At 37.8% G+C, this 26,649-nt stretch overlaps 1 protein-coding gene across 1 annotated transcript; it reads right to left on the reverse strand.

Moving 5' to 3' along the window:
• Nucleotides 1-13,190: 13,190 nt before the first annotated feature.
• Nucleotides 13,191-24,662, reverse strand: LOC140239722 (lactadherin-like). The gene is made up of 6 exons (XM_072319545.1): nt 24,656-24,662; nt 19,251-19,439; nt 18,483-18,584; nt 14,976-15,142; nt 14,125-14,280; nt 13,191-13,334 (listed from the first exon to the last, which is right to left on the reverse strand). The coding sequence occupies exons 1-6, from the start codon at nt 24,660-24,662 to the stop codon at nt 13,191-13,193; spliced, it is 765 nt and encodes a 254-aa protein (XP_072175646.1).
• Between the last annotated feature and the right edge of the window lie 1,987 nt (nt 24,663-26,649).

Here is a 26,649-nt window from a genome sequence, read left to right on the forward strand (position 1 = left end):
AAGAATGTTATCACAGCACGTAATTTGTTGAAACAGGAATGTTTTTTCCCTCTCCTGAAAATTCGTGATTTTTGAGATACGAGGTTTTGTCACCCCACCGACGATATGGAGAATGTAAAAAAGACAAAAACAAACTCACAAATACTGAGATTGCCATATTGAGACAGAAGGCGTCAATGGCACCGTGGAGAACCAGCATCAAAGAGCTCATGGTTGCTATGGCAACACTCCAGACAATCTGCAGGCATCCCGTCATCCGGCCCGCCGTCCGGCTGAAGTCCTCGTAGACGATTGGAAACCACTTGGACTCGTGTGACGTCACTGTGACGTCAAATTTGTATTGGAAACCGCTCGCGTCTTCGTCGTCGAGCAGGGACAGTTCGCGCGAAGCACTCTCGTGGACGGTCCTTGACGACTCCATGGTCGACCACGCGCTTCGTTGTCTCTCGATGTCCATCATTTCCGGGTCGGGAAATTCGATGATATTTCTGGACTCGTACATTCTCGTGGAGACTGAAATACACAGTAGGCCTATGCATGTAGGCCCTATGTACAATGAATTAGATGTTTCACAAAAATTAAAAAATCATTAGAATCGTATCAAAATTTAGATTACACAATGCACGAGGCGTCATAACACTGTTTTAAAATTCAGCTAAAATAATCAAACCAAACAACATTTTTCTTATGAAGTTAACTGAGATATCATCAAACACTTACCAACTAATGTCAAATTTCCTTCTAACATGTCTAGTCTAACAGACATGCTACTAAATCACAAGGCTGAAAGGCACCGGCACTAAGTTTTCAACTTTTCAGTGGTCATAACTTCGTATACCGCGGTCATCTAAACGTCTAAACGTGCAGTATTTCAACAACACTGTCTAGTCTATATCATCAGCATGCACGAAAATTGTCTGAAGGAGGTAAACAACACTACTTACCTTTAGCAATTATGCCATATTTGTGCTAATAATGATCACATATCCTATAACTTAATGAGCTCCTTTGTGGAGACAATATGAGCTCCCTCGTGGAGACTTGGTACATACATATATATATTCAATAATGTTTATATTTTTCTAAGATTTATAATGTCTGTTTTATGTTAAGTGCTGTCTGGGGCAAATTATTTGTATAGGGCCCCATTTTTCTCTCTCGTCTTTCTTTCTATAAAACAACAACAACATATCCTAATTTCAAGAAGACAAAAAATATATAATGGTATGTTTCGTATTTGTCCACTGGAAAAAGTACATCGTGTAAACTCTCTTCTGCAGTATACATTATAATCATGAAAGTCTCCCTATTGGATGCACAACACAAAACTTACTGCAACGTTAATGATAATAAACCGCTTAGCCATGAAACAAAAAGTAAAACAAAATACCACCGAATTTCTCAGCTCACAGGACCAATGTATACATAATCAATCTAAGAAGGTTTTGCTAATGATTTTTTTTTTGTCTTCCCCCTTTTAGTCATAACCGTTCAGACCTCTTTAATGTCCTTACAACATATTGTGTTTTCTACGTCACAGCATGGCAGTGTTACAGCGTAGAGCGTCCATGAGTGTTGATAACACTGCTAATGACTTAAAATGATAATGATGTCTATGAAGACCAGAACAAGAATTACTACACTATTATGAATAATGAAGGCCACAATATTTAAAGCAAAATGACTGTCTTTACCGTTAGCTGATGAGAAATGGCGGGAAGACACCAACGAAATCCAGGGAGGTGCTAGAGAAGGAGAGAAAACTACTGCTCTCCTTTGAAGTAATGCGCGGCACCGCCGAGAAGTTATGCGTTCAACTACAGGTGTTACACATGTGCTTTGACAAAAGAGAGCATCAATAATCGGGACTAGCGCTCTCACATCTAGAAATACTTGCCCCTACTGCAATTCGCTCTCTCTTTTAATGTGATGGCAACAATGAATTTGTGTACCTTGAATTGGAGCAGCGAATCAAAATGCAGTGTAAAACTGAAAATTTTAACAGCAAATAGTTTAAAAGCACGCTAGAACACGCTTTATTTTAAAGATCAAAATATACCAGATTAAAAGATAGAAAACTAACATGCGGAAATGTGCGCATTACAGAAAATTATTAGGTTTTTAAGAGGGCCTTATTTTTATTTCATTTCTATTTGCGCATTACGAAGAAACTAGAAATACATGCTTATAATATTGAATTCTTTCCTAAACTATTCTAAATCAATTCGAGTATTTCATTTAAAATTTTACGGTGAAATAAAGCTTGTAATTCAACGGAAGGTGAAATGCACTCTTCGTCTCCGAGCTTCGTCTTGCAACTAGAGCGGTGCCGAGCATGACTTCAAAGCGTAGTGGAATGCTAGACATCCTATTGTAACGTCTTGAACCCAAACATGTGTTTGCATGAATTACGAAGAGTTGCCACTCCATCTCTGTAACACCTCCCTGGTAACACATCCCTGCTGAATTGTTATTCACGTACTCAAGCATTTAAAGCCCGGTCACACAGCGCTTTAATACGGCTTAATCACGGCCAAAACACGTCAAAAAGTGATATCCCGTGAAGCAGACGATGTTGTTCGCCTTGATGTCGAGTTTAAGACGAGCTACGGTCGATTTATAGACGTGGCAGGACGCGGGGAAAAATTGGAACGGCGTCGGACGCCGTAAAAAAGTTTTGAACTGCTCAAAATTTTATTTCGCGGACAACCACGGGCGGAACACGTGGTAAAGACGTGCAACACACGTGAAACACACGTGATAATCCGTGTTCCGGCAGTGATTAAAACTTGGAGAGACGCGGTAAGACGCGAAAGTTTAGCGGTCTGTCACGGGCAGAGCACTGTCATCTGACGCGTGTTACGCGTTGGTATCACGGGAAATAGCGTGTGTTTAGCGGCTTATCACTGACAAATGGATTTTTCTGCGTACATACACGTGGCTGTACGTGGTTTGCCGTGCTTAGGCAGTGCTTCAGCAGTGGAACAGCCGCCAACGGCCATACCCCGTACAAAGCACCGCCAAACCAAAATTGACCAAAAAATTACCACTTACGACCACGTCCACCAGATTTTCATAACTTTTTGTACGTGATTTAGACTTGGAGTGCTGTGTGACCGGGGCTTTACACAGGCCTTATTCCAACTGCTCGTGATGTTTGTGCGCCGATAGATTTCTGACCCGCTGTACATGACATCACAGATGTAGGTGCGAAGGAATATATCGATTTTTTTTTTCTGAATTTCTTTCGTAAAACAAAAACTCGGATTTCGGGGGTCACGCCTTCATTTCACCACGATTAAATCGACTGTTCGTACGTGGTAATAATGGCAAAAATCACAATTCATGACGAAAACAGAAGTTCCCAACATCTGGGTGTTGAAAAATGGGGTTTCTGGAATGAATGTCTGGAGCACAGTCTGGAAAACACTCCAACAGTAGTGGTATTTTATGATCAGTCTACAATATCATATATTGTGCATACATACACAAAACTCACAACAAAGACACATACACACACCCATATATATATATATATATATATATATATATATATATATATACATATACCGGGTGTCCCAAAAAAGCGGAACGGTGGATTTTCAGTACCTTGCGGTCTAAAAGTTATATATCTTTTGACATCATTAGAAAGAGCATCTTCCGCAGAAGACTATAATACCAAAATCATCAAATTTGGTTCAGTGCTTTTTATTCTACGCCAATTTCTGAAAATGCAGTCATTGCCAAATTTCGCCGGATTTTTGCGACTTATGAGATAATAATTTGAGTGCGACACGCGATCCATACGGTGAATATTGTGTGAGCTCGGTGATCCATGTCAACAAAAGATACAGCTTTCACATTGGGCACGGGCAAGGAAAAAACCGTGTGTGTCTGTGTGTCTGTGAGTGTGTGTGCGCGCTACCAATATGAAAGCGTTATCTTTTGTTGACATGGATCAACGAGCTTACACAATTCACCGTATGGAACGCGTGTCGTACCCAAATTATTATCTCATAAGTCGCAAAAAATTGATATTGACTGCATTTACAGAAATTGGCGTGGAATAAAAAGTACCAAACCAAATTTAATGATTTTGGCATCATGGTCTTCTGCGGAAAATGCTCTTTCTAATAATGTCAAAAAATATATCACTTTTAGAACGCAAGGTACTGAAAATCCACCGTTCCGCTTTTTTTGGGACACCCGGTATATATATGTATGTATATATATATATATATATATATATATATATATATATATATATATTTATTGGTTAAGCAAGAAAAGCAATAAGCCCTCTTTCCAACCCCACCCTCTATACGAGTAGGGTCTACTATTGAAGTACAGCTTTTGTGTGGGATATTGTTTGTAAGGCATGTAGCGCATATGGCTACACATTTAGGCCGCCAATCTTTTCCAATTTAAATTTCTTACAAACTTCATAATTTTGACCCCCTTTTTTCGTTTCAGTTGTATATTATACTAGTAATCTAAGGTCTTATGAAAATTGGGAAATGATGTTTCGCGGTGTATGAAGCCTGCTCAACATTTTTTTTTTTGTTTCTATTTGAAGGTGTTTTATCAAAACTTGTCTTCGGAATACAGGATCAATTTGACAATAATTTTCTTTATTTCTACAAGTCCCATAGAAGAGTTCACCCGACTGTGTTTAATATCAGAAGTAAGCTATCTACTCAGTCATCAATAGTGGGATTTCACGAAAGAAGACAACTTAATACGTTAGTGTAGGCCTTGTTCCATATCTTTTGACCTTATTTTCATTTCTTTTTATTGCACTGAAAAGTGCGGTAGGTAGATTTTATTTTAAATAACAATTATTTAAAACGTCGTGTATCGGCACGCTGCTAACTTTTATTATCTTATGTCGCTTAGACTGATGCCCCTTAAAAAAAGATAGAAATACTTGCAAGCTGTCGATTTCTATCCCCTTCTAAATGTTAATACCAATACCACAAAAATTAATTTCTGATTTTTTTTTAAATTAAGATTTAACATAAAAAACCCACTATGGACCTACTCCTTTCAACCGTTTAAATAGAATCCATCCAAAATTTCCATTTCCTCTCTCTTGTAAGATTACAAAAATCAGAAAGAAATTAAGTTTCTTTGTTCGTTTGTTTCATTTTCCATCTGAAAAGATGGCAGGAGAGCCAAAATTATTACATTACGAAAGATTAAAAAAAAAAAAAAATCGGTCAAGCATTTTCTGCTCTCCGTCAGCCCGTCCAGCAGGTAGTCCGTAATTAAGCAAGTTTCCTCTGGTTAAATTCCAAAGCTGACAATCTTTAGTATACGAATTCGATGTAAAATTTATTATTTCATCGGCGAGGTTCTATTGCAGCAAGGGAAAAATAGACTCACTAGATACAACGGACGACAATATATTCATGAAATTTCTGATTGAACTCCCAATGGAGATCTGGCTGAGACAGTGAGGTCCTACGTGATCAACAAAAAAAGAAAAAGAAAAAGAAAACCTAAATCATATTGTAAATATACTTCTAATATAAATAAATAAACAAATATATATATATATATATATATATATATATATATATGTATATATATATACATTTATATATACATATATATATATTCCTTATATATATATATATATATATATATATATATATATATATACATTTATATATATATATATATATATATATATATATATATATATATTTATTTATTCATTAAATATATAAAAAAATGAGCCCCACCCGTAATCGCACGAAAGCAATCATGTTCGTTACACGCGTCTAGAATTCAGAAGTGTTTTTTTTTTTTGCTTTTTACAACAATAATGCAACGAGTTTATCAATACACAAAAACATCACCATGTGTCTGACCACGTCCTACACAGGAATTACTACGAAATTCACGATCATATGTAGAAGATATTTTGCTGAACTCAATGGCATTTCTGCACAAGCCTTCACCAAAGTCCTGGTTCAAAGTGATGAAACCAAAACAAGTCTTTTTTTCCCCTCACCAGTCCTTTGCACTAATACTCACTCGCTTCTGATGAGGATATCTTTATTACTAACGGACTATAGATAGTCCAAGCACCACAAGCTGATAATAGGATATTCTAAGACAAACAACGTCATGCATAGTTAAAGTAAAGCCGATTTATGCCAATTCCCATGTCCTCGCGTGAAAGGTATATTGAATGCATTCAATGAATGATTGTGAGTACAATGTTCCAATTATTCCTGAGCTTTAGTATAGATGTGAGATATGCTAAAATAAATTCACCAAACTGATTCCTCCGTGACATCGTACGTGTATGAAACCAGTAAAAAAGACAAAGAAAAACACATTTTCGTAATATATTTTAAATGAGCGTTTATTGTACACTAATAGTTTTCACTGTATACGTGATGTATATGTAGTGGGATCTGTTGAAATGACCTTACTAAAATTATTACATCATCAGAATGACCTTTGTATACACACTGTGCCAAAATCTATCAGCACTCATGCACTAGATGTTACGTTTTGTCTCGATACTTTTTTTTTGTGCACAAAGTCAGAATCAGTGGGTTTTTTTTGTACTGCACAGTGCTGTTTTTCTTTTAAATCACTAAATCTAAAGAGGTCTTTTTGCTATACAAATACAACAACTGCACTACACTAATATATAGCGTGGTCAACGTATAGTACACAATTGACTACATCTACTGCATAGGGCATACTTACATTTGATCTGATACGATTTGATTTAAACCTAATATATTTTCTGTATTTCATCGCTATACAATCCCAATATCATCAAACACTATGATAACATCATATTCATAATAAGGGTACTACACAGCTTCAAGGGGTCTTAAAAGGACTAAACTTTAGGTTTTTGTCAGTTTTGGGAGAGATGACGGGAAACCTCTTATGAAATACGAAAGAGCATGTCATTTCAAGTGGAATCCAAGGTTAATTTGATGAAAATCGGTTTTGAAAAGGCTGAGATACCCCAAAAGAGTGATCCTAATAAAAGATGGGACCCATCTTTTATTAGATCGCTTTGTTTTACATTGTTTTTTTGATGTTTCAGCCGTTCCAAAACCGATTTCCATCAAATAAACTTTAAAGTCCTCTTAGATTGGTATGTTTTATACTATTTCATAGGTGGTTTTTTGGTATCTCACAAAAAATGAAAAGCCCAATCCTCATCTCCACCAATGCTACACTATCTCTTCAATCATGTTAATTGGCTATTTCTTACAAATTCAATGATTTTCATTACACGTAAAGGGCCTACATGTTTTGTAACGATGATATTCAAACTCAACAGTGATTACAAAAGCGACATCATAACTTTGACCATACATTTCACTACATGCATTCCACGTATACTTAACCAATGTTAATATATGTTAATATATAATGTCAATATATTTTTACATAGCTACTGACTATACATTATACGACTACTAGTATTGACATAGATTCCATCGCATGAGGATAATGACTCCGCAAGCACTCTCTTCATCCAAGACCACGGAACTAACCAACCAACCAACAAATAATTCTAACTGTACGTTTTCGTAATTTCTGTAGGAGTACTTAACACTGCACACAATTATATATACAAAATGAGAGAGAGAGAGAGAGAGAGAGAGAAAGAGAGAGAGAGAAAGATAGGTGTTTTAACATGTATCAGTTTTTGAACTTTGAATATGACAGCTCAGTAACTATAATACACAGAAAATGGACCAGTATACAAACATCGACTGCTTGCGGCACCCTACACAAAAAAGTGTCACAAGAAACATGGGTTTTGAAAACTTGTGGAACAAGTGAGGTTTCAGAAGATCTTTGAAGCTTTTGTTATTCGAGATTTACAAAAAAGTTTTAAAATTGTATATTTATATACATTGTATTTATTTAAACTATATCATAAAGCCTTTTAGATAATAATATACAGTATAACTGAATTTCGTCTACCTCGCAGGACAGTATTATATCTGTAATGAGAGTACATTCAACAAGATTGCACAACGCCAAATTACGTATTTTCTCCACCTATACTATCAAAACTCCTTGTCATATAAAATGCATGCTGTATCACAACAGTAAAACCATGGAGTGATTCATAAAGCTGTTTTTTTTTTAAGTTACGATGTGCTATACTTATCAGAATTGAAATAATTTAGCACAAGAACTGATCACCAGTCATTCTTAAGTAGTTCGTAACTTTAAGAACAGCTTTATGAAACACCCCAATTTGGTATATACACTGAACAATATCAACCACAATGGCTATATACAGCAGTCTAGATAAAGTTCTAGATATTTTAAATCGTTAAATCAGAAGCAAAAAACAAATCATAAAATCATAAATTAACTGAACACACTCCCAAATTTTTCTCTTCCCCTTCGTTTTAATCATTCAAAAATAGGATACGACATTGCAACTGTTTGACAAATACACATTGCGTAAATAAACACCGATTATTCAGTGTGTGTATATCGTGGGCATGCAACCATACTCGGGTTGGACTCGAACCAATGATCTCCTGATAAATCGATATGCCGGTATGAGATATGGGCGCCGTATCCATTAAGATCACTGGGTTTCCGCCCGACAGCCTGTCCTGGTTCCAATTTACTTTTGTTTTCATTATATTCTATTCATAATTTCTTTAAAAAAATACAGGGTAGGCGCATTCAGTTTGCTGTAAACTGCTTTACAGTGGCGCCCTGTATATACACAGAATAAAATAACAATACATTTGTAATAACATGATTCACACAATTACAGATCAATGACATAAACAAACAAAAGAAATAAACTTAACTACAATTCCGTTACATAATGTATACTGTATACATGTACATCGAAGATAGGGCCTTGACAATTTGGAAAAGGGGAGAGTAACCGTAAACAAAAAAGAAATGTCTTATGGGTGTGACAATGTAAAAACAAAAAAGGTCTTGTTGAATTCATGGGGAAAAATTAAAGCATGTGGATAAATCTTAAACAATTTGTTTTGAATATATTCAAAGACGACGACAGTTGTACTGCAATGGGGGGTTTGTTGAAAAGAGAGCTACCGGTGTACGAAAAAGGAACCTTTCTTTAATTCGGTTTTCGGGTAAGGTATTGATAAAGTGCAATGCTGAGAATATCGTTTTTGTATTAATCGGCCTAAAAAGAAGTAATTAATAGTGTTTAGATAAGTATCATAGGTACCAGATGGATGAAGGATTTTGAAGGTGAATATGCAACTTTGTAACTTGATTCTTTCCTCAACAGAGAGCCAGATTGAATCTATGATTTTTCATTAAAATGAATGCTATTACCATGGTAACGCCATCATGTTCAACATTAGCAAAAGACTTTTTTTTTCCAAACTGCATTTCATAGCGGTCACATGTGCCGAATGTCAAACCAAGTACTCAACAAAAGTTGAGGGAGTTAGCTGAATCCGCAATATTTTTTGTGAGTTTTGCATTCAAAATATGCTGTTACCATGGCAACACATTGTTTGTCAAAGATTAAAGATAAAGTTTGCTTATCTACATACTATAGCGGAATTAAATCATAACTTTCAAGCTAATTGCTCAAAAACTGAGGGAGTAAGCTGTATGCAGAATACTTTTTTTTTTTGTATGATATTCATTCAAAATACAATGTTACCATCACAACACATTGTTCGAAAATAACGAAAGATAAAGTTCGCATCTCTTACTCCAGTGGACACATGTGCCATATTTCAAGCCAACTAATTCAAAATTTACAAAGCTACCTGAATTTCCTGTAGTAAGCTGTTCAATACATTACGGCAAACAATGTTCAACAATGGCGAAAGATAAAGTTGAGTATCTATGTACTAAACTGGTCACATGTGCCAAATTTCAAGCGAAATTCTCAAAGACCGAGGGAATTATTAAACAAAATCCACAATGTTTATGTGAGATTTTTGGTAGAAAATATCGTTTCAATGGCAACGCATTGTTCGGCATCGATTTTTTTTTTTTGTGCACATCAACATAATATATACTGTAGCGGTCACATGTGCCAAAATTCCACAAATAGCTCCATACTCGTGGAAAGGCAAGTCTTCTACACTACCTATCATAGCGGTCACACAATGCCAAGTTTGAGGCCAGTTACTCAATAAATGAGACAGTCGTTCGAGCACAAGTTTTGCAACCAACTAACCGCCCGACTGCCCGACCGTCCACCCATCCGACGGCCCGACCGCCCGACTGCCCTGACACCCGACCTGAGAAGTGATTTCTATAGACCGATTCAATTTCGAGGTCCTATTAACCTACTGCCGGTAGCGGCGCTACAACGGTCGCCACAGAGCGGGTTGTATCAACCCGCTCTGGGTCGCCATAACTGGGGGCCAACGGGGGCTTCCAGCGAGCTAGCTACCCAGCGAGTTGCACTTGCAGCAGCTCAGCGGCCTAGCGTACCCATCGCTCATAGTTAGCCGGCCGGCCCCCGTGGCCGCTGCGCCGGCGGCCACCGCTCTAATATTGTGATTGTTTACCTACTGTGCGAAAGTCTTTCAGCGGCTTTTCCTGCATTTCTTTTGAACAAATTCAAAGATTTAGACATATTGATATACAATGAAAACTTCAAAGGATCAGGAAAATATATTGTGATGTTGTTGAGTGCACAAATAACAGAAAAAACGGAAATTGAAGGTGCATGGCAGTGTGTGAAATTCATTCACCATTGACGCATGATAAATAGACCCATAGGTACAGCCTACATGAGAGGGAAGTGAAATACAACGGTATAAAAATGCACAGATTTCGAAACAGAGTTAGGCCTATACCTACTAGATTTTTTTTTTTAATTTTATCAATGCTATCAATGCATATTCGTAAAGTATGTTGTTCATTTTAGAAGACACGTTAAGATCAATGCTTGGTGCACTACTTTCCAAAGTTTAAAGACACTTCCAGGCTATCCTAATGACAAGCACTTTACAGTTAGCGACAACCGAAAATGATAAAGGATGTAGGGCCCAGGGATCTAGAAGTCAATAGGTCTAAGTTGTTTGTCTGGACTCTTGCCTGGAATTCTAGACAAGATCTAACGTTAGACAGATTTTACCCCGCTGAGTAAGAGCCTAGAATTAGTAGAAATGTTTAGTTAACTGAAAAGTTGCAATCTAGATAGCGGCATATCTAGCTAAAAATTCTGATTCATCATAGAGTGTCTATGTATCTAATTATATCATTTAACTTCTCAACAGTCTAGGCTTACTCGCAAGACGTCTGCCTACGCCTAGCCATATTTCTCCCCAGCGGTTTTCCTTCTCTTACACTAATGTGAATAAGCCTAGGCCTATACCGGGTGTCCCCAAAAAAGCGGAACGGTGGATTTTCAGTACCTTGCGTTCTAAAAGTGATTTTTTTTTTGACATCATTAGAAAAAGCATCTTCCGTAAAAGACCATGATACCAAAATCATTAAATTTGGTTCAGTACTTTTTATTCTACGCCAATTTCTGTAAATGCAGTCATTTTCAATTTTTTGCGACTTATGAGATAATAATTTGGGTGCGACACGCGTTCCATACGGTGAATTGTGTAAGCTCGTTGATCCATGTCAACGAAAGATACAACTTTCATATTGGGTGCGCACACACACACAGACACACACACACACACACACACACACACACACATGTTTTTTTCCTGGCCCGTGCCCAATGTGAAAACTGTATCTTTTGTTGACATGGATCACCGAGCTTATACAATATTCACCGTATGGATCGCGTGTCGCACTCAAATTATTATCTCGTAAGTCGCAAAAATCCGGCGAAATTTGACAATGACTGCATTTTCAGAAATTGGCGTAGAATAAAAAGTGCTGAACCAAATTTAATAATTTAGGTATCAATGTCTTCTGCGGAAGATGCTCTTTCTAATAATGTCAAAATATATATCATTTTTAGAACGCAAGGTACTGAAAATCCACCGTTCCGCTTTTTTTGGACACCCGGTATAAGGGGTTTTTATAATACACGCGAGTAGGCCCTACCCATGTCATCGCCAAGAAGAGTCTACAAACACTCACGGATTGTACCGATATTTACCTTGAAATTCAAGTTTTGGCTACAGCCGTATGTCACCTACCAATACGCTCATACCCGGTATAGGTTGTTTAATTTTCAGGAATTTCACTTATCACTGTTGGACCGCAGATTTTACAATAAGCGAGCGAAAAAAATGCGGTTGTAACAGAGCCAGACACGTCGACCGCTTCCAGAGATACAGTAGCTGGCCGGCTGCGCTGGCGCCGGGTGATAAAAGCACTGGTTGCCGCTGGCACCCTTGCCACGCACGCAGGGCGCTTGCCGACCCGGCCTGGTTGGACCCCAGTTATGGCGTCGCCTTAAGAGGGCGCACTTCCATGAACAGTTGCTTGAATCGGTCTATACTCCCATACTCCCATACACACTATGGGTGGGTCGGGGCTAAAGTTATAGTCTGATATGCTTTATGATCAATCGATGTTCTGTCTCCCTTCGCAAATGTGACCATCCTGCCGGAGCTAATGACTGAAGTAATGACAATGAAAACGAAGATCTTTTAACGACGACTTTTCGCAAATCATTGACTACGACTCCAAATCTATCCGCAGAATACCTCCATTTAGAGAGGTGTGAATATAAGATTGATGGGAACGGTTATCATTCAAACGCCTCAAATAATTGGGGCGAGCTTATAGTGAGCAATGCCTTCAAAAGTTCGGGAGTTTTGTTTTGTTTTATTTTATTTTGTTTTTTGTTTTTACTGCAATATATCAGGCCACGTTCTAATAATTATACATACACTATTCACTTACCTATTTACTTTGTACATTGATAATAGTAGCTCTAATCGAATCTTTTACCCTTTCTGGGAGGGACTAGTCGATTGTACCTCCTTGGTCATACTATAACAAGTTTCGCCTTTAGTATTTCTTAGATATATATATGGATGAAATGTGTCTCTTATCTGTACGTCGACGTCAAGGGAATGCTTTGACGTGTTGACTTATACTGATCTCAGTTTGAATCTCAGTTGCTTATGGATTCGCCCATTTTACTGTGCATCGTCATTTTACAGATAGAGGCTCTCCTACGACAGAGCAAAATATCAGAATGAAATGAAAAAAAAAATGCAAAAACCAATGTTTATCTGTCTTTGCATTCAGCCTGTTGCAGTGTAAAGCTCCATGCGCATGCTCGGGTGATACTCCCACGACACTGGATACACCCTTACGAAGCGACAAACGTGCGGCTCAGGAAGGCCGTTGTACACCACCGTGTGTGTATCCTCATTGCCAGAAAAGACCTGCAAGAAAAACAAAGCGTCGTCACATATGTAGCAACTTTTATGAAGCTAAAAACAATCACAACATATATCAATTCAATACTTCCTCGGCGTTGCCGTTGCTGTTGTGCATTGCGTTTGATATCCTGGGGGGGGGGGGGAAGGGAGGGTTAAGGTACCCATTTGAACAAATTGAGATCCTATTCCCCCAAAGCCCCCGTCACACTTTGCCGCATAGGCCCACCGTAATAGAAACGGGCGAGATTTTGCTCATCCGTTGTTGAATTCGTCAATCCGGTAGACAAAGTGTAAATTTTCCGTGTTAGTAGAGCGTGCATACACGGTCTAGCGGCCGGACAAAACGCACCTTTGACAACTGTGTACAGTGGAACGCGCTCAAAGATAATATGATAATATGAAGATAAATGTCCATCCAAAGGATAAAAAGGACATGAAACGCATTTTAACTGATATCAACGGATACCAAAATCCGACATTCGTCTTTAATGCGTTTGCCATATCCGGCAAAGTGTCACAGGGGCATAAGGGATGCAACCTGCTGAGCTTGGTGAAAATCCGTCATTGGGCATTCAAGGAGAACATGAAAGTTTAAAAAAACTTACACACGACGGACGACACACGACGCACGACACATGACGCACGACGAACGTCGGACGATGAATGACCGCAAGAGCTCCCTTTAGCCTTTGGCTCAGGCGAGCTAGAATTAAAAAGCCCCCAAATTGTCATCCCCTCCCCCCTCCCCCCCCCCCCACCTAAAAAAAAAAAAAAAAAAAAAAAGATATTTCACCTTCTCTGAGACGCCACTGGATGAATTTTCTGTCACCATAACAATGCCCTCTGCCTGCAATCCGCATCCAACCTTGTACTCTGTCACCCACTGTGGATTGTTCCGTCGACCTTGCGTTGCGAGTCCAACTATACAGGTCGGATGCTCGAGATCAACCTGTGTTTAGAGTGACGGAGACATAAAACGAAATGTAACGTCAGGTCACAAGGGCCGGGGCGTACTCAAAACAAATACCACTAGTTTTATGATAACTTGTTTCTGCTTTAATTCTCTTATATGATTTATCCGGTCAACATGAAACTGTAACTTTTCTTTTACTTACTCTTAGGTCAGCGTGGAATCTCAGTGAAGTTTTCGCAATGTCGAAACTTAACGTGTGGTTTTTTACTTTTTATTGTTTAGGATTGGGGAAGCTTTGCCACTAACTACTGTGTCGATCGTCCCATTTTATGTTAGCATTATGATCATGTCATACCCAAACCGGTCAATCTAATTATCATCGCAATCTAGATTACGTCAGTTAAATATTCTGTTCCTTAGAAAAAAAATGCCCTTGCGAACAAAACTTACCATTTTCATAACTCTTGGGTACTGATTTCGATAAAATTGTACAGAGGATAGAGTTATACATAAAGAAAACAAACACTAACGAGAAAACATAGCTGAGACACAAGCAATTTATTCCTTCTATTGTTTTGCTTTGTTTTATTCTATCTATTCCAATCATATGATTTTCTTTACTTTGTTTTGTTTACTTGCCTTTTTGAGGGAATCTTTATTTATTTATTCTTTTGTTTGTTGTTCGTGTGTTTTGGTCAATTGACCAATATCAGTATTTCTCAACATCTAACCTGGATCCATTGACCATAGCGTGTTGCACTTGTTACCCACGCAGTATTGCCGTTTAGTCTTCCTTTCTCAGGTCCAAAATTATTGTCCCACTTGCTAGACGCCGTGATGTTAGCATCCGGTATGGTTTTGCTTTCCATACCTAGTGCCTTTGCAAACACGGGTATCTCTGCAAGAAAAAAAATAAAAGGAACGCATCTGATTACCGTAAAGACTGTTAACGGCAACCTATAGACTCTGTACCAAGCAAAACACTCTGGGAAGGGATAAAGGAACAAATGGGTGAGATCAAGGAAGTCTGTGCCGATCGACATAATTATACACAGAAATATAATACGTATACAGTATGTCCCCCCCCCCCCCAAAAAAAAAAAGAAGAAGAAGATACAAATGAATTTTCGCAATCATTACCTTCATAATGACCAAAAAAATTAGAATGCTATTTCAGGGTATGAACTATAACTTCTTCCCTACATCTTCCAGAATATCCCATTCATTTTGGTGAAGTGTGTGAAATGTGTATCGATGTGTATCCATTTGAATGAAAAAAATGCTCACAACTGACACAACTGACAGGACAACTAAGAAATGAATTCATGTGCATGATGTTACATCATTGTGTAAATAAGGTGAATACTGTATGTAAATAATTATGATACTTAATGATTATCTTAATGAAAGAAAGAATGAACAAGAAAAAGGAAACAGAAAAAAAAGAATATACGGAGAGAGCCAAAAATGAGAAGGAAATTAATGCAGCCTTCCAAAATATACTAGAAATAATCTTATATCTTGCCTTAATCATGCATTTTCACACCTTACCGATTCTTGCAAACTAAACAAAAAAGCTTCCTTTTTGATAAACTATTAATATCGTTGATTGAAAATGAAAAGAAACAAGCAGTCACTCTTTCAAAAGATATACTATTGGGAAAAGGAAGCAAGTGACATCGAGTACAAATGCTACAAATGAAGAAAATATGTTTTTTTTTTTTTTTTTTTGGGGGGGGGCCTTTCAACACGGAAATTTGTGATGAGAAAAATGTCGGTATTCGTGCAAATCATATGGTGATGCATTTATGACAATTTCACAATTTTGATATTCCCATAGAAACTCATTATTACGTAACTTGCTTCCTCTTGCCAAATTATTATAGATTTGTACCAAACATGAAAAATCTGGCAAAAGGAAGCATGTGACAATCATATCATGACTATGTTACTTGCTTCGTTTTGCCAAAGTATTATAGATTTGCAACAAACTTAAAAAATTGGCAAAAGGAAACAAGTGACAATCATATCATGAGAATGTTATACTTGCTTCCTTTTGCCAAAGTATCATAGATTTCTAACAAACATGAAAAATGGCAAAAGGAAGCAAGTGACAATCATATCATGAGGATCTTGCTTGCTCCCTTTTGCCAAGGCATTTTAGATTGTGTGTGAATATAAAGATTTGGCAAAGGGAAACAAGTGACAATCATATCATGAGGTTTTAACTTGCTTCCTTTTGCCAATCTTTTTTTCATGCAATTTTGTGTGACTTGCTTCTTTTTGCCAACCGAATATCTCAGAAATGGGCCAAAATTGTAACTTTTGGATTTTCAGCTAAATAGAACATGCCTCAAATATGCCAAATAAATAAAAAGTCAATATCCATGATAATGTCACTTGCTTCCTTTTGCCAAAGTATAGAGGGCAGTATTGTGCGAGAACAGAATGAACGACTGCGTATTTTTTGTAGGGTGCTGTTCGTTATTCCGAAGGTTCGATATTCCGAGGGTTCGTTATTCCGAAGGTTCGTTAATCCGAAACACACAAACTCCCTATACCTAGAGATTCGTTAATCCGAACATTTGTGGCGTTATTCCAAAGGTTCGTTATTCCGAAGATTTGTTCATCCGAAAATGAAAGGACTGAAGAGCTTCCGGAATAACGAACCTTCGGAATAACGAGCTGTAACCATTTTGTAGACGTGAACACATGCAATGGACAAACTGGAAGGGAAGGGATTCCTAATAATTGTTATGCTCTACAAATATCCCTCATTTATTTGATACCACTTCAGCAAATTGGATGAGGTTTAAGGTACGGTGTAGGTAATAAGTTGCAGTTTCACACCTTGCAAATTGCATTTTGATTGATTGAATATCATTATAGCTATTATTGCAAAAAAGTCCTATTGTGTATGCAAGTTAAGATATAAGTTGTGTAATCATAATGTTACAGATGCATTGGATAATGGATGAAAATGGTGATAATTGTTGAAAACATTTATACTGTTATTTTTGTATAATGTTAATGAAATTAAATAAAAGTTGATGTACATTAAGGAATGGCATACACAGCATAAATGAAATCATTCTTTTTTTGTTTTTGTTTAGGGGAGCTTATGATTTACTGTACATGGCTCGACATTGTCATTTTCTCTAGTTGCCCGCTTGGACCACCAAATTTATTAGATACTTTACCATGGCTGGTATCCATTGCAGCTGAGGGTGATGTTGGATCTTGGTTGGGGGTGGAGGGAGGGGAGGAAGAGGGGTAAGAGGGGGGGAGAAAGGGTGGAGAAGCAGAGGAGGGGGCGAAGGGAGAGGCGGTGGGAGAAAGAGAAGAGGAGGAGGAGGGGGAAGAGGAGGGGGAGGAGGAGGGGCAGGAGGAGGGGGAGGAGGAGGGGGAGGAGGAGGGGGAGGAGGAGGGGGAGGAGGAGGGGGAGGAGGAGGGGGAGGAGGAGGGGGAGGAGGGGGAGGAGGAGGGGGAGGAGGAGGGGGAGGAGGGGACGGGGAAAGGATGAGGAGAGGGAAAAGGAGAAGAGAAAGGTGCTGAGGATGACTGTTTAAAATCGAAGGGTGTGTTTTCTTCCGTCAAGCTCGACGTGGTAGGATAGTCTTCAACCTCTTCTGTAGCGGGCCTCACGGTCATCTCTGCCAACGGGGCTGCTGTTCAGTAGGAAACACTAACCATAATAGGGTCATGACAGTTGAGAACGATGTCTACATAGGTTCACTGAAGTCATACACGATGAACAACAAACGGATATCACCATGCTAGCAAAGCGTTTACTGCATACAATTATAGTAACACTACCCTCCATGGGAAATAGTGATTACTATCAGTGCATTGACATAATTATTCTTTAAGCATTATAATCCCGTATTTACAGTCATATCTTTTTCTTCTGAGCAACAGGACCATGGTACAGTGTTAGTATTTCAATGCATTGTGAAGATTAATTGCACGCATTATTCTTTCACGAATTATCTCCTCGCGAAATTTCCTACATTTTCATACCAGCAAAAATCAACATTATCTTATACCATAAAAAAGAAAATCAGAGGTCTCTTACCCTAATATCAAGGAGTATAGGTCTTGAGGGATCATCTCCCCAAAATTTTGGTGCTTTTATCCGCCCTGACGTTAAGTAACCTGAACAGAGGGAGCATGTATTGTTGTAATGGTGATTAAGAGTCATCTTTTGACCCTGCTACTTTTATAGAAAGTCAACTCACGAACTTCGCAGCGGTGTCCGGTGAACTCCGGGGGACAGTGACAGATGGAGCCCCTAATGGTCTCTTCGCACAGTCCATGTTTGCAAGGATTCACCAGGCAGTCTCCATGTGTAGAAAAAAAATAGTAAATGAAGGGGAGAAGATGATCGAAATAACTGTTTTTTTTTTTCTCGTGTCAGTCAGCCCAAGACCTTACTAAACCAAACGATTTGACTATTCATTGCCATTCTCATTATTATGTTAGTCACGACTATCTTTTATCACTATCATTACTATCAATATCATCATAATTTTATAAAAAGCTTTATCCAATGAAAATATAGCTCGCTCAGGCTCGTACTTGTAGGGGGCATGGCTTTGTCTTTGCCCGTGTGTAAGGGAGAGAGAGAGAGGGGGGGGGGGTGTGCATGATATGGAGATGGGGGCATTGTTTCCCTTTTGATTTGAGGAACTATTTTGAAACCGTCATCGATGAAAATGTGACGAGAGGGATTTTTTTTTTCATATATCTATGAAGTGACATCGATCCACAGTATGTATCCAATGCAATTTTCTACGATGTCAACAAGGCTGTTCCTTGAACTATGGGATCAGCAGCTACCAAAGGAATACTGCCTTGTGATTCTAGTCACTACTCTCGTTCGTTTTACTATTACAATTGACATTGATTAAATCCTTTTAGTCGCTACCACTGTCATTGTATCGATTATCCATCAGTATCATTTTGCTTTCATGCATCACAGTAACGCTCCACTTTGTAGCTATTACCAGGAAAGCGGCAGATGTGGTTGGAGGATATCTTTTGAGCCCCGGCTGTGATGCTAACACCGGGGATCTCCTTCGGAAGGAGCTGCACCTGCAAGCCGTTGTACTCCTTCACTGGGCATTGCTTGATCAACGACGACGAGTGGTAGGTCAGATCATGACCAACACCACAGTGACCTTGGTCATGTTGGTCTGGGTTTGAGAAGTAAAGCATACAAGACAGATGGAGACACCCACCAAGCACGTGTAAACGCATGGAAGGTATAGACCTTTGTCACATCCACTAGTACACCATCTATGTGTAATATTATGTTTATACATATTATATTCATACAGACTGTAAATGTGAAGAGCCAATGGGTCTGCCTTTTCTTGTCAAGCAGGAAGGGAGGCTCTACCGCAACCACAATAAATGAATTATCAGATTAAGCTGAAAATTTGCACACTTACAGAAGACTTCCGGAGGATTTTCAACAAATGTAAATTATTCTAATTGATAAACAGTTTAAAAATTTATAATGATTGAAATGTGGAATAAGAATGTTTTCAAAATTAATAACAAATTGCAATGAAAATAGGATGATGACATGGCAGCCTCATCATACGAATGCATTATGAGTTGGGGCTTAAGGAAACAGAACAAAAGAAGATGACATGCAAAGATTCGACACATGTGAACTTGTCAATCAAGCGGTATTAGTTACGTTCAGACGACAAGCCCTAACCCCGCTGTTAGGAAACCTCGAGGTTAAGCTCTGTCTCCTAACTTCGACGTGCGTCCACACGACGAAGCTTAACCTCGAGGTAAGTAAACGTCGAGGTTAAACTCCGGCCCCTTTGAGTGCGTTAATTTTTGTGTCCACACGGTGCTTAACTTCGAGTGGGGACCCCCGCGACTCGTGGTTAGAGCGCTTACCATAAGATATCTCATTTCATTTTATTTTGTCACGGTACCGGGCTCAGCCGGAGGCTGTTTTTCAGCCAGTCCGTGAATTAAAAATACACGTTACACAATGAATTGTACAATACAAAAGTTACATAACTGAAAATGAGTAAGAAAACAAAACAAAACGTTGCTCTTAACATCGAACTAACCTCGAGGTTAGCTAACTAAAAGTGCGTCTACACGGTCCCTAACTACAAGCTCAACCTCGTCGTCTGAACAATTGCTAGATTTCTGAAATGTTCTTATGTGAGGCTCTTATGTCTTCAACATTGTTCAGTGTAATTAGTTTAAGATTTTTCCGAGTTTTGGGTTCTCTAATCAAGAACCACAATATAATCCACAAATCTACACATGGAGATGTCGGTATAACGTACAACATGATGTGAAATTATGAAAATTGTCTGGCATGCCTCTTTAATAGCTCGTTGTATTCATCAAATTAAATTAAATTAAATTCAGTTTATTGATTTCATAAAAGCAATACAGCCAAAAAACTGTACAATAGTCAAATGCCCAGGAAACCACGAAAAAGCCAGTGGCTTGAAGATTGTGATTCCCTATACAGAAGTACTTTAAAAACAGATTGGCGTAAAAATACAAAAATGTTACATAATAACACTAGATAATGAATTAAAGACAAAGATACACGTAAAACAAACAGATTATACACAAGTACAGCACAAACAGAACGTCTTGAATGTATAATGCTCCAATATCTTGAAAAAACATAATTAATCATAAAATTCAAAAAGAAATTGTTTCAATTTCAACTTAAAAAGATTTAAACTCATAACGTACTTAGGTTAGATTGCAATGAAATCCATATTTTTCCCCTTTACTTTGCATTGAGTTCCTACATTTCATCCTAAATCGGCATAATGACAAAAAAAAAAAAAAAAAATTATGACGGGTATTAAGATTTAGACTCGTAGAATGCGTTTTGAAATAATCATGAGAAATACACAGCAATATCAAATGTACATATTTAAACATAAAAAAAATCTCCAAATTTATGAAGTTCTTCCATCGAGATGTTTTCATTGCAACTGATTGACAAATTGCCCTACATCGACGTAAATAAGCACTGAATTGATCAGTGTTTTAGTAGTAGCCATGATAAAAAATCATGGGCGTACATACTCGAGCAGGATTCGAACCCACGACCTCCTGATCACCGGACAGGCGTCATCTCCACTAGACCACCGAGCTTTCGCCCGACAGCAAGTGTTGGTTCTTAAATCCTTACAGCATGCAGCGGGTACTGCTTTGTTATTCAAATTTATGAAGTTCTTCCATCGAGATGTTTTCATTGCAACTGATTGACAAATTGCCCTACATCAACGTAAATAAGCACTGAATTGATCAGTGTTTTAGTATTAGCCATGATAAAAAATCATGGCTGCATGCTATAAGGATTTAAGAACCAACACTTGCTGTCGGGCGAAAGCTCGGTGGTCTAGTGGAGATGACGCCTGTCCGGTGATCAGGAGGTCGTGGGTTCGAATCCTGCTCGAGTATGTACGCCCATGATTTTTTTATCATGGCTACTACTAAAACACTGATCAATTCAGTGCTTATTTACGTCGATGTAGGGCAATTTGTCAATCAGTTGCAATGAAAACATCTCGATGGAAGAACTTCATAAATTTGAATAACAAAGCAGTACCCGCTGCATGCTATAAGGATTTAAGAACCAACACTTGCTGTCGGCCGAAAGCTCGGTGGTCTAGTGGAGATGACGCCTGTCCGGTGATCAGGAGGTCGTGGGTTCGAATCCGGCTCGAGTATATACGCCCATGATTTTTTATCATGGCTACTACTAAAACACTGATCAATTCAGTGCTTATTTACGTCGATGTAGGGCAATTTGTCAATCAGTTGCAAAAAAATTCTCGTTCTATAAAAGATCCTGTCTTTGAGGGATTAAGAGCCTACGTCCTTGAAAAGAGGAGTATGAGCGAAATAATGAGAGTTTGTACACGGTTGAATAGCTTTTTTCTGAAGAAAAATAAGACGATTAATGTCATGCTCAGTGTAGCTCCAGACCATACCAAGTTACAGTAAACAGTTACAGTACTAGGAAAGGCAAGACAAGGGCGTTGTGTCACATAAATATCGTTTTCCTTGGTAAAAATATCACGCAAAGCTTATAAATCATCCCAGGAGGTAGTAATGAGGTACACTGATCTTGCCATGAATGTAATTGATGTGATTTATCCAGGGTTATCTCTCATCTACAATAACCCCAAGAAAATTAATTGAATCAACTCTGGAAATAACATTACCAACTGCGTATATCATCATATCATTGTGTGGCAGCTTCATTCCGGAGGACTAAAATATCATATATTTTGTTTTACTTGCATTCATTTGTGGTCTGTTACTTTTAAACCTATCACAAACCTTTCGCAGTTCATCATTCGTCATTTTGTTCAATATTGTTTTGTAAGAATGAGAAGCAAATAGGTTTACGTCGTCCGCATACGGTATATATGCTCCCTTGTGGTACCCTACACGTTACGGGTAGAATGTCTGAGTTGGTGCCCTTAAAACTAGTATATTGACTTCGCCCACTGAGATAGCTTTCAAACCAGCGAAGGAGTACCCCTCGAATGCCGTAGTGTTCTAATTTGTGTAGAAGTAAAGTGAAAGGTTGAAAACATGGCACAATGGTTGAGCCTTGAAGTGAATAATTCTCTTAATGAATCTATAACTTAATCTATCATGTCCCAAGGAAGCTGAACATTTCAAACTTTCCGTGTTCTCAATTTCTTTGTCATCTTCAATGTCTTTTTTTTTTACGAGCACATCAACAGCATTTGGGAGCTTGAACACATCTCCCCAAAATTTCATTAACAATCTTCCAAGTTTTACAAAGGTTGGTTTCATTTCTAATGATTAAGTTTGTAAAATATGTTCGCCTTGAATCACGCATTATGCTATCTAACGTATTTCTATACTGCTGATATATCACCTAATTTTTACTAGAAGGCGCGTTGATATATAAACGAGATAATCTCTGTTTCCTGTTCATAAATTTCAGAATATCTTTCGTTAAACAAGGGTTTCTTGCAATTGTTTTCTTACATTTCACTTTTGGGACTGATTTCAACGTATAATTGTTACAAATTTTAACCACAAGTTTCGAGAAAAGCGTTATATGACATAATCATTTACATCATCACAAGAATCAACACTGTCTTGACCAGCTAGCAGAACAAAGGTCTTGGATAAGATCTGAGTAATTCAGATTATTTGCAAAGCTTTGACATTCAAAGTATCGACAGTTCTTGTCCAGTTTTATATCAGGCAAATCAAAAGTTGTGACTTGAAAAATAGGCAGGTGATCAGATATATCTGAAAATATGATACCAGGAGTAATGGACTTGTCCAAGACATTTGTAAATATGTAATCAATACATGAAAATGATGAGGATGTCACTCGGGTAGGCTTTGTTATTAAGGGGAACAGGTTATGTATATACAAACTGCTAAGAGAATCATTTGTACATGAATTAATGGAGTGCTTCGAAATATCAAAGTTAAAATCACCTGCAACGTAACACAACTTATCTCTCGCAATAGTTAATGTAGAATTCTCCAACATTCCATTGAAAGCTTGTGCATTCGAGTTGGGCGCCTTGTAAACTCTTATACACCTAGTATGATATTATTGTTTTCCATTTCGAACTCAACGAACATTGTATCTACAGATTCGTTTAAAAACGACAAGTCATCTCTCACTTGAAAAGAGGATCTCTCATCAACAAACAAGCTCCCCCACCTCTCCGATGTTCACGTGGTTTATCCACAAAGGAGCAGCCCTTCATATTATACACAGACGGTATATTGGAATTAAACCATGTTTCAGAAAAGGCATAAATTGAAAACTTGTACAGAACATTTAGACAGAAATGCACGTTTGTCTCCACATTGATTGAACTTTCTATCGAAAGTATCATTAAAGTTATAATTACAGGGATTTTCCAAACTACTGGCAGACCAACCTTCCTCTTGATTAATGCCAAATACATCAAAAGCATGAAAATCGAGTCATGAAGATCAATAATGACTCGAGTAATTGACAAACGTGTAAATTGTCCATTGAAATTTATCATCATCGAGAATTTGATTGAAAAGGTAGCTAGTTTGCAGTGAATTGGAAACAAATCAAGGAATTATAAGGTAAGGGCGAATGCATACTAGATGTACAGCAAGTTTCATGACGACGCGATCTACATATTACACAGGTAAGTTTCTTGTGAAAGGTTCTCACATAGGGTTGAGACAGATGTAACATTTCATGATAAACTACATTACACACATACACATGCACACACATTACGTAACACAAGTAATGACGGCAATGTCAATGAATAGTAACACAATCGAGCAGAGTACAGGGCACAAGAAAGACGAACGTTCGAGTTCAAAAGTTGACAAGTTCGAATAACATACATACGGGCCATGTTTGTTTAAATCATGAAGGCTGGAGAGCGGTCTCTAATTCTAACTGTAAGTTCAGAAGCATCATCCTTTCAAAAGTTATTAGAGCCGAAACATTACAGTGGGTAAAGGCTTTTGATGAATGAAAAGGGGCCTTATATAAACCATACGTTTGTTTGTTTGTTTGTTTGTTTGCTTTTATTTCTGCATTCAATCAGATGCAATTTGAATGCAAACTTCAAAAAGTACAAAGACAAAGAATAACAAGTGCAGTGAAATAAATCGATAACAATATACATAAATAGATTCACATATGTGATTGCATTGAGCAATGTAGATACACAGAAATATGAAATAAAATATACAGTATTTTTCAGTAAACAACAGAGATAATTGAATGCAGGAGACCACCATCATAAGCGATTAAGCTTGAAATGGATGGAGGCCTCGTAATTACACTTTTTTGCAAAAAGGGTAAGCAAAAACAACTGCGAAATGTCATTTCCTTTATAGGCACAATCATCAAAATCATTTAAGAGGAATTCCTCTTTTCGGAAATACGCAAAACTAAACGTTAACTAGTTAGACTCATTTAACCATATTTGGAGCCCTTTTGTAAAATCTGAAGTGCGACTTTTTTTAAAAAATTTTGCTTATAAGAATTGCTTTCCTGAATGTGGCATTGACAAATGTTTCAGACTTAAAATAAATGAATAGAGCTACGACTAAAGAGCCTTCTTCGAAGCTCAACAAAAAGGAGACACTGCATCATCAAATCAAACTCATTCCAACGACATGTCAATCTAAGTAATCTGAAACATTATAAAACGACTATACTCACTTCCACTCCTCCTCCGTGCCTGAGCAGAACCTGATGTCATTAAAAGTAATGAAAAAAAAAAACCCAAAGAAACAAGTAAGTAAACAACAATGAAGGCATTTTTGAACAAAAATGATAAAAGACATTAGTAGATCTAGTCTGGTAGAGCATGCATTTTTTTTTCTCGGAAAAATGCATAACCAGTAAACTCACAATGATGAATGCCTGCTGTCCTTTGACTTTGAAGGGGAAAATGTAAAAAATTCGGGTCAAAGAATATCATTTTGTTCTTCGGCGTCAATTTGAGGGCGTTTCACATCGTTTCATAGAGATTTTCAAGACTTGTCATTCAGAATATTCTGTGATTGTTGTTCATAATTATGTAGGCTCATTGCTTGGGTAATACCACCAGAGCCCTGTTTCATTAAGCTGTTCACAAAGTTACGCATGATTTTACGAACGACTGGAACTTTGAATGCCAATATGTTTGTGTGCCCTTCCCCCTTTAGTTTTTAACAAAGTAACTATTTCATCTGCATCAGGGCAAAAATACACTCTCAACCGAAAACGTGTGTAAACATGTAAAAATAACCGTAATTATCTGCAAATTTAAACGTCAGTTATTACAATTATTATCAATTCTTAGAAACCCACTTAAAGACGTTCGTAAAGTCTTGCGTGATTACAAGCAGCTAAATGAAACAGAGCCCAGGTGTCTTCATAAAAAAAACCGCCTTCTTAAGCTTGTTGCATTCTTTACGATAGAATTTTCTCGTCACTTTCAAAATTTCTCCAATCAAATTTGATTGATGTACCAGCAATCAATTTCGGGAGACATAAAACCGCAGTACAAACAGAATTCCATTCGTATAGGCAGTTCAAAAAAAAAAAGAAAAGAAAAAAAAGTTGATTGTGAAATTAGCCCGTCAACATGACAAGTTGAGTAACAGTTAATTGTATCAAGTCGAATTCGTTCATTGTTAACATTGTCTGTCTTTTTTCAGCCTTTCAAATTCGGTTATGAGCATGCATAATTGAAATAAATGTACTTGTGTTTAGAATGTGAGGTTCATGTCAAGCATAAAATCAAAATATAGGTAGAGCGGGGCTTTGTAGTGGGAACCAGGCGGGGTCGCATCGAACGCGCCCCCCTTTAATTTTTGTTAAAACAAAAGAAATAAAAAAAAGGG

The sequence above is a fragment of the Diadema setosum genome, chromosome 16 (assembly GCF_964275005.1).
Source record: "Diadema setosum chromosome 16, eeDiaSeto1, whole genome shotgun sequence".
In the NCBI taxonomy this organism is placed as follows: Eukaryota; Metazoa; Echinodermata; class Echinoidea; order Diadematoida; family Diadematidae; genus Diadema; species Diadema setosum.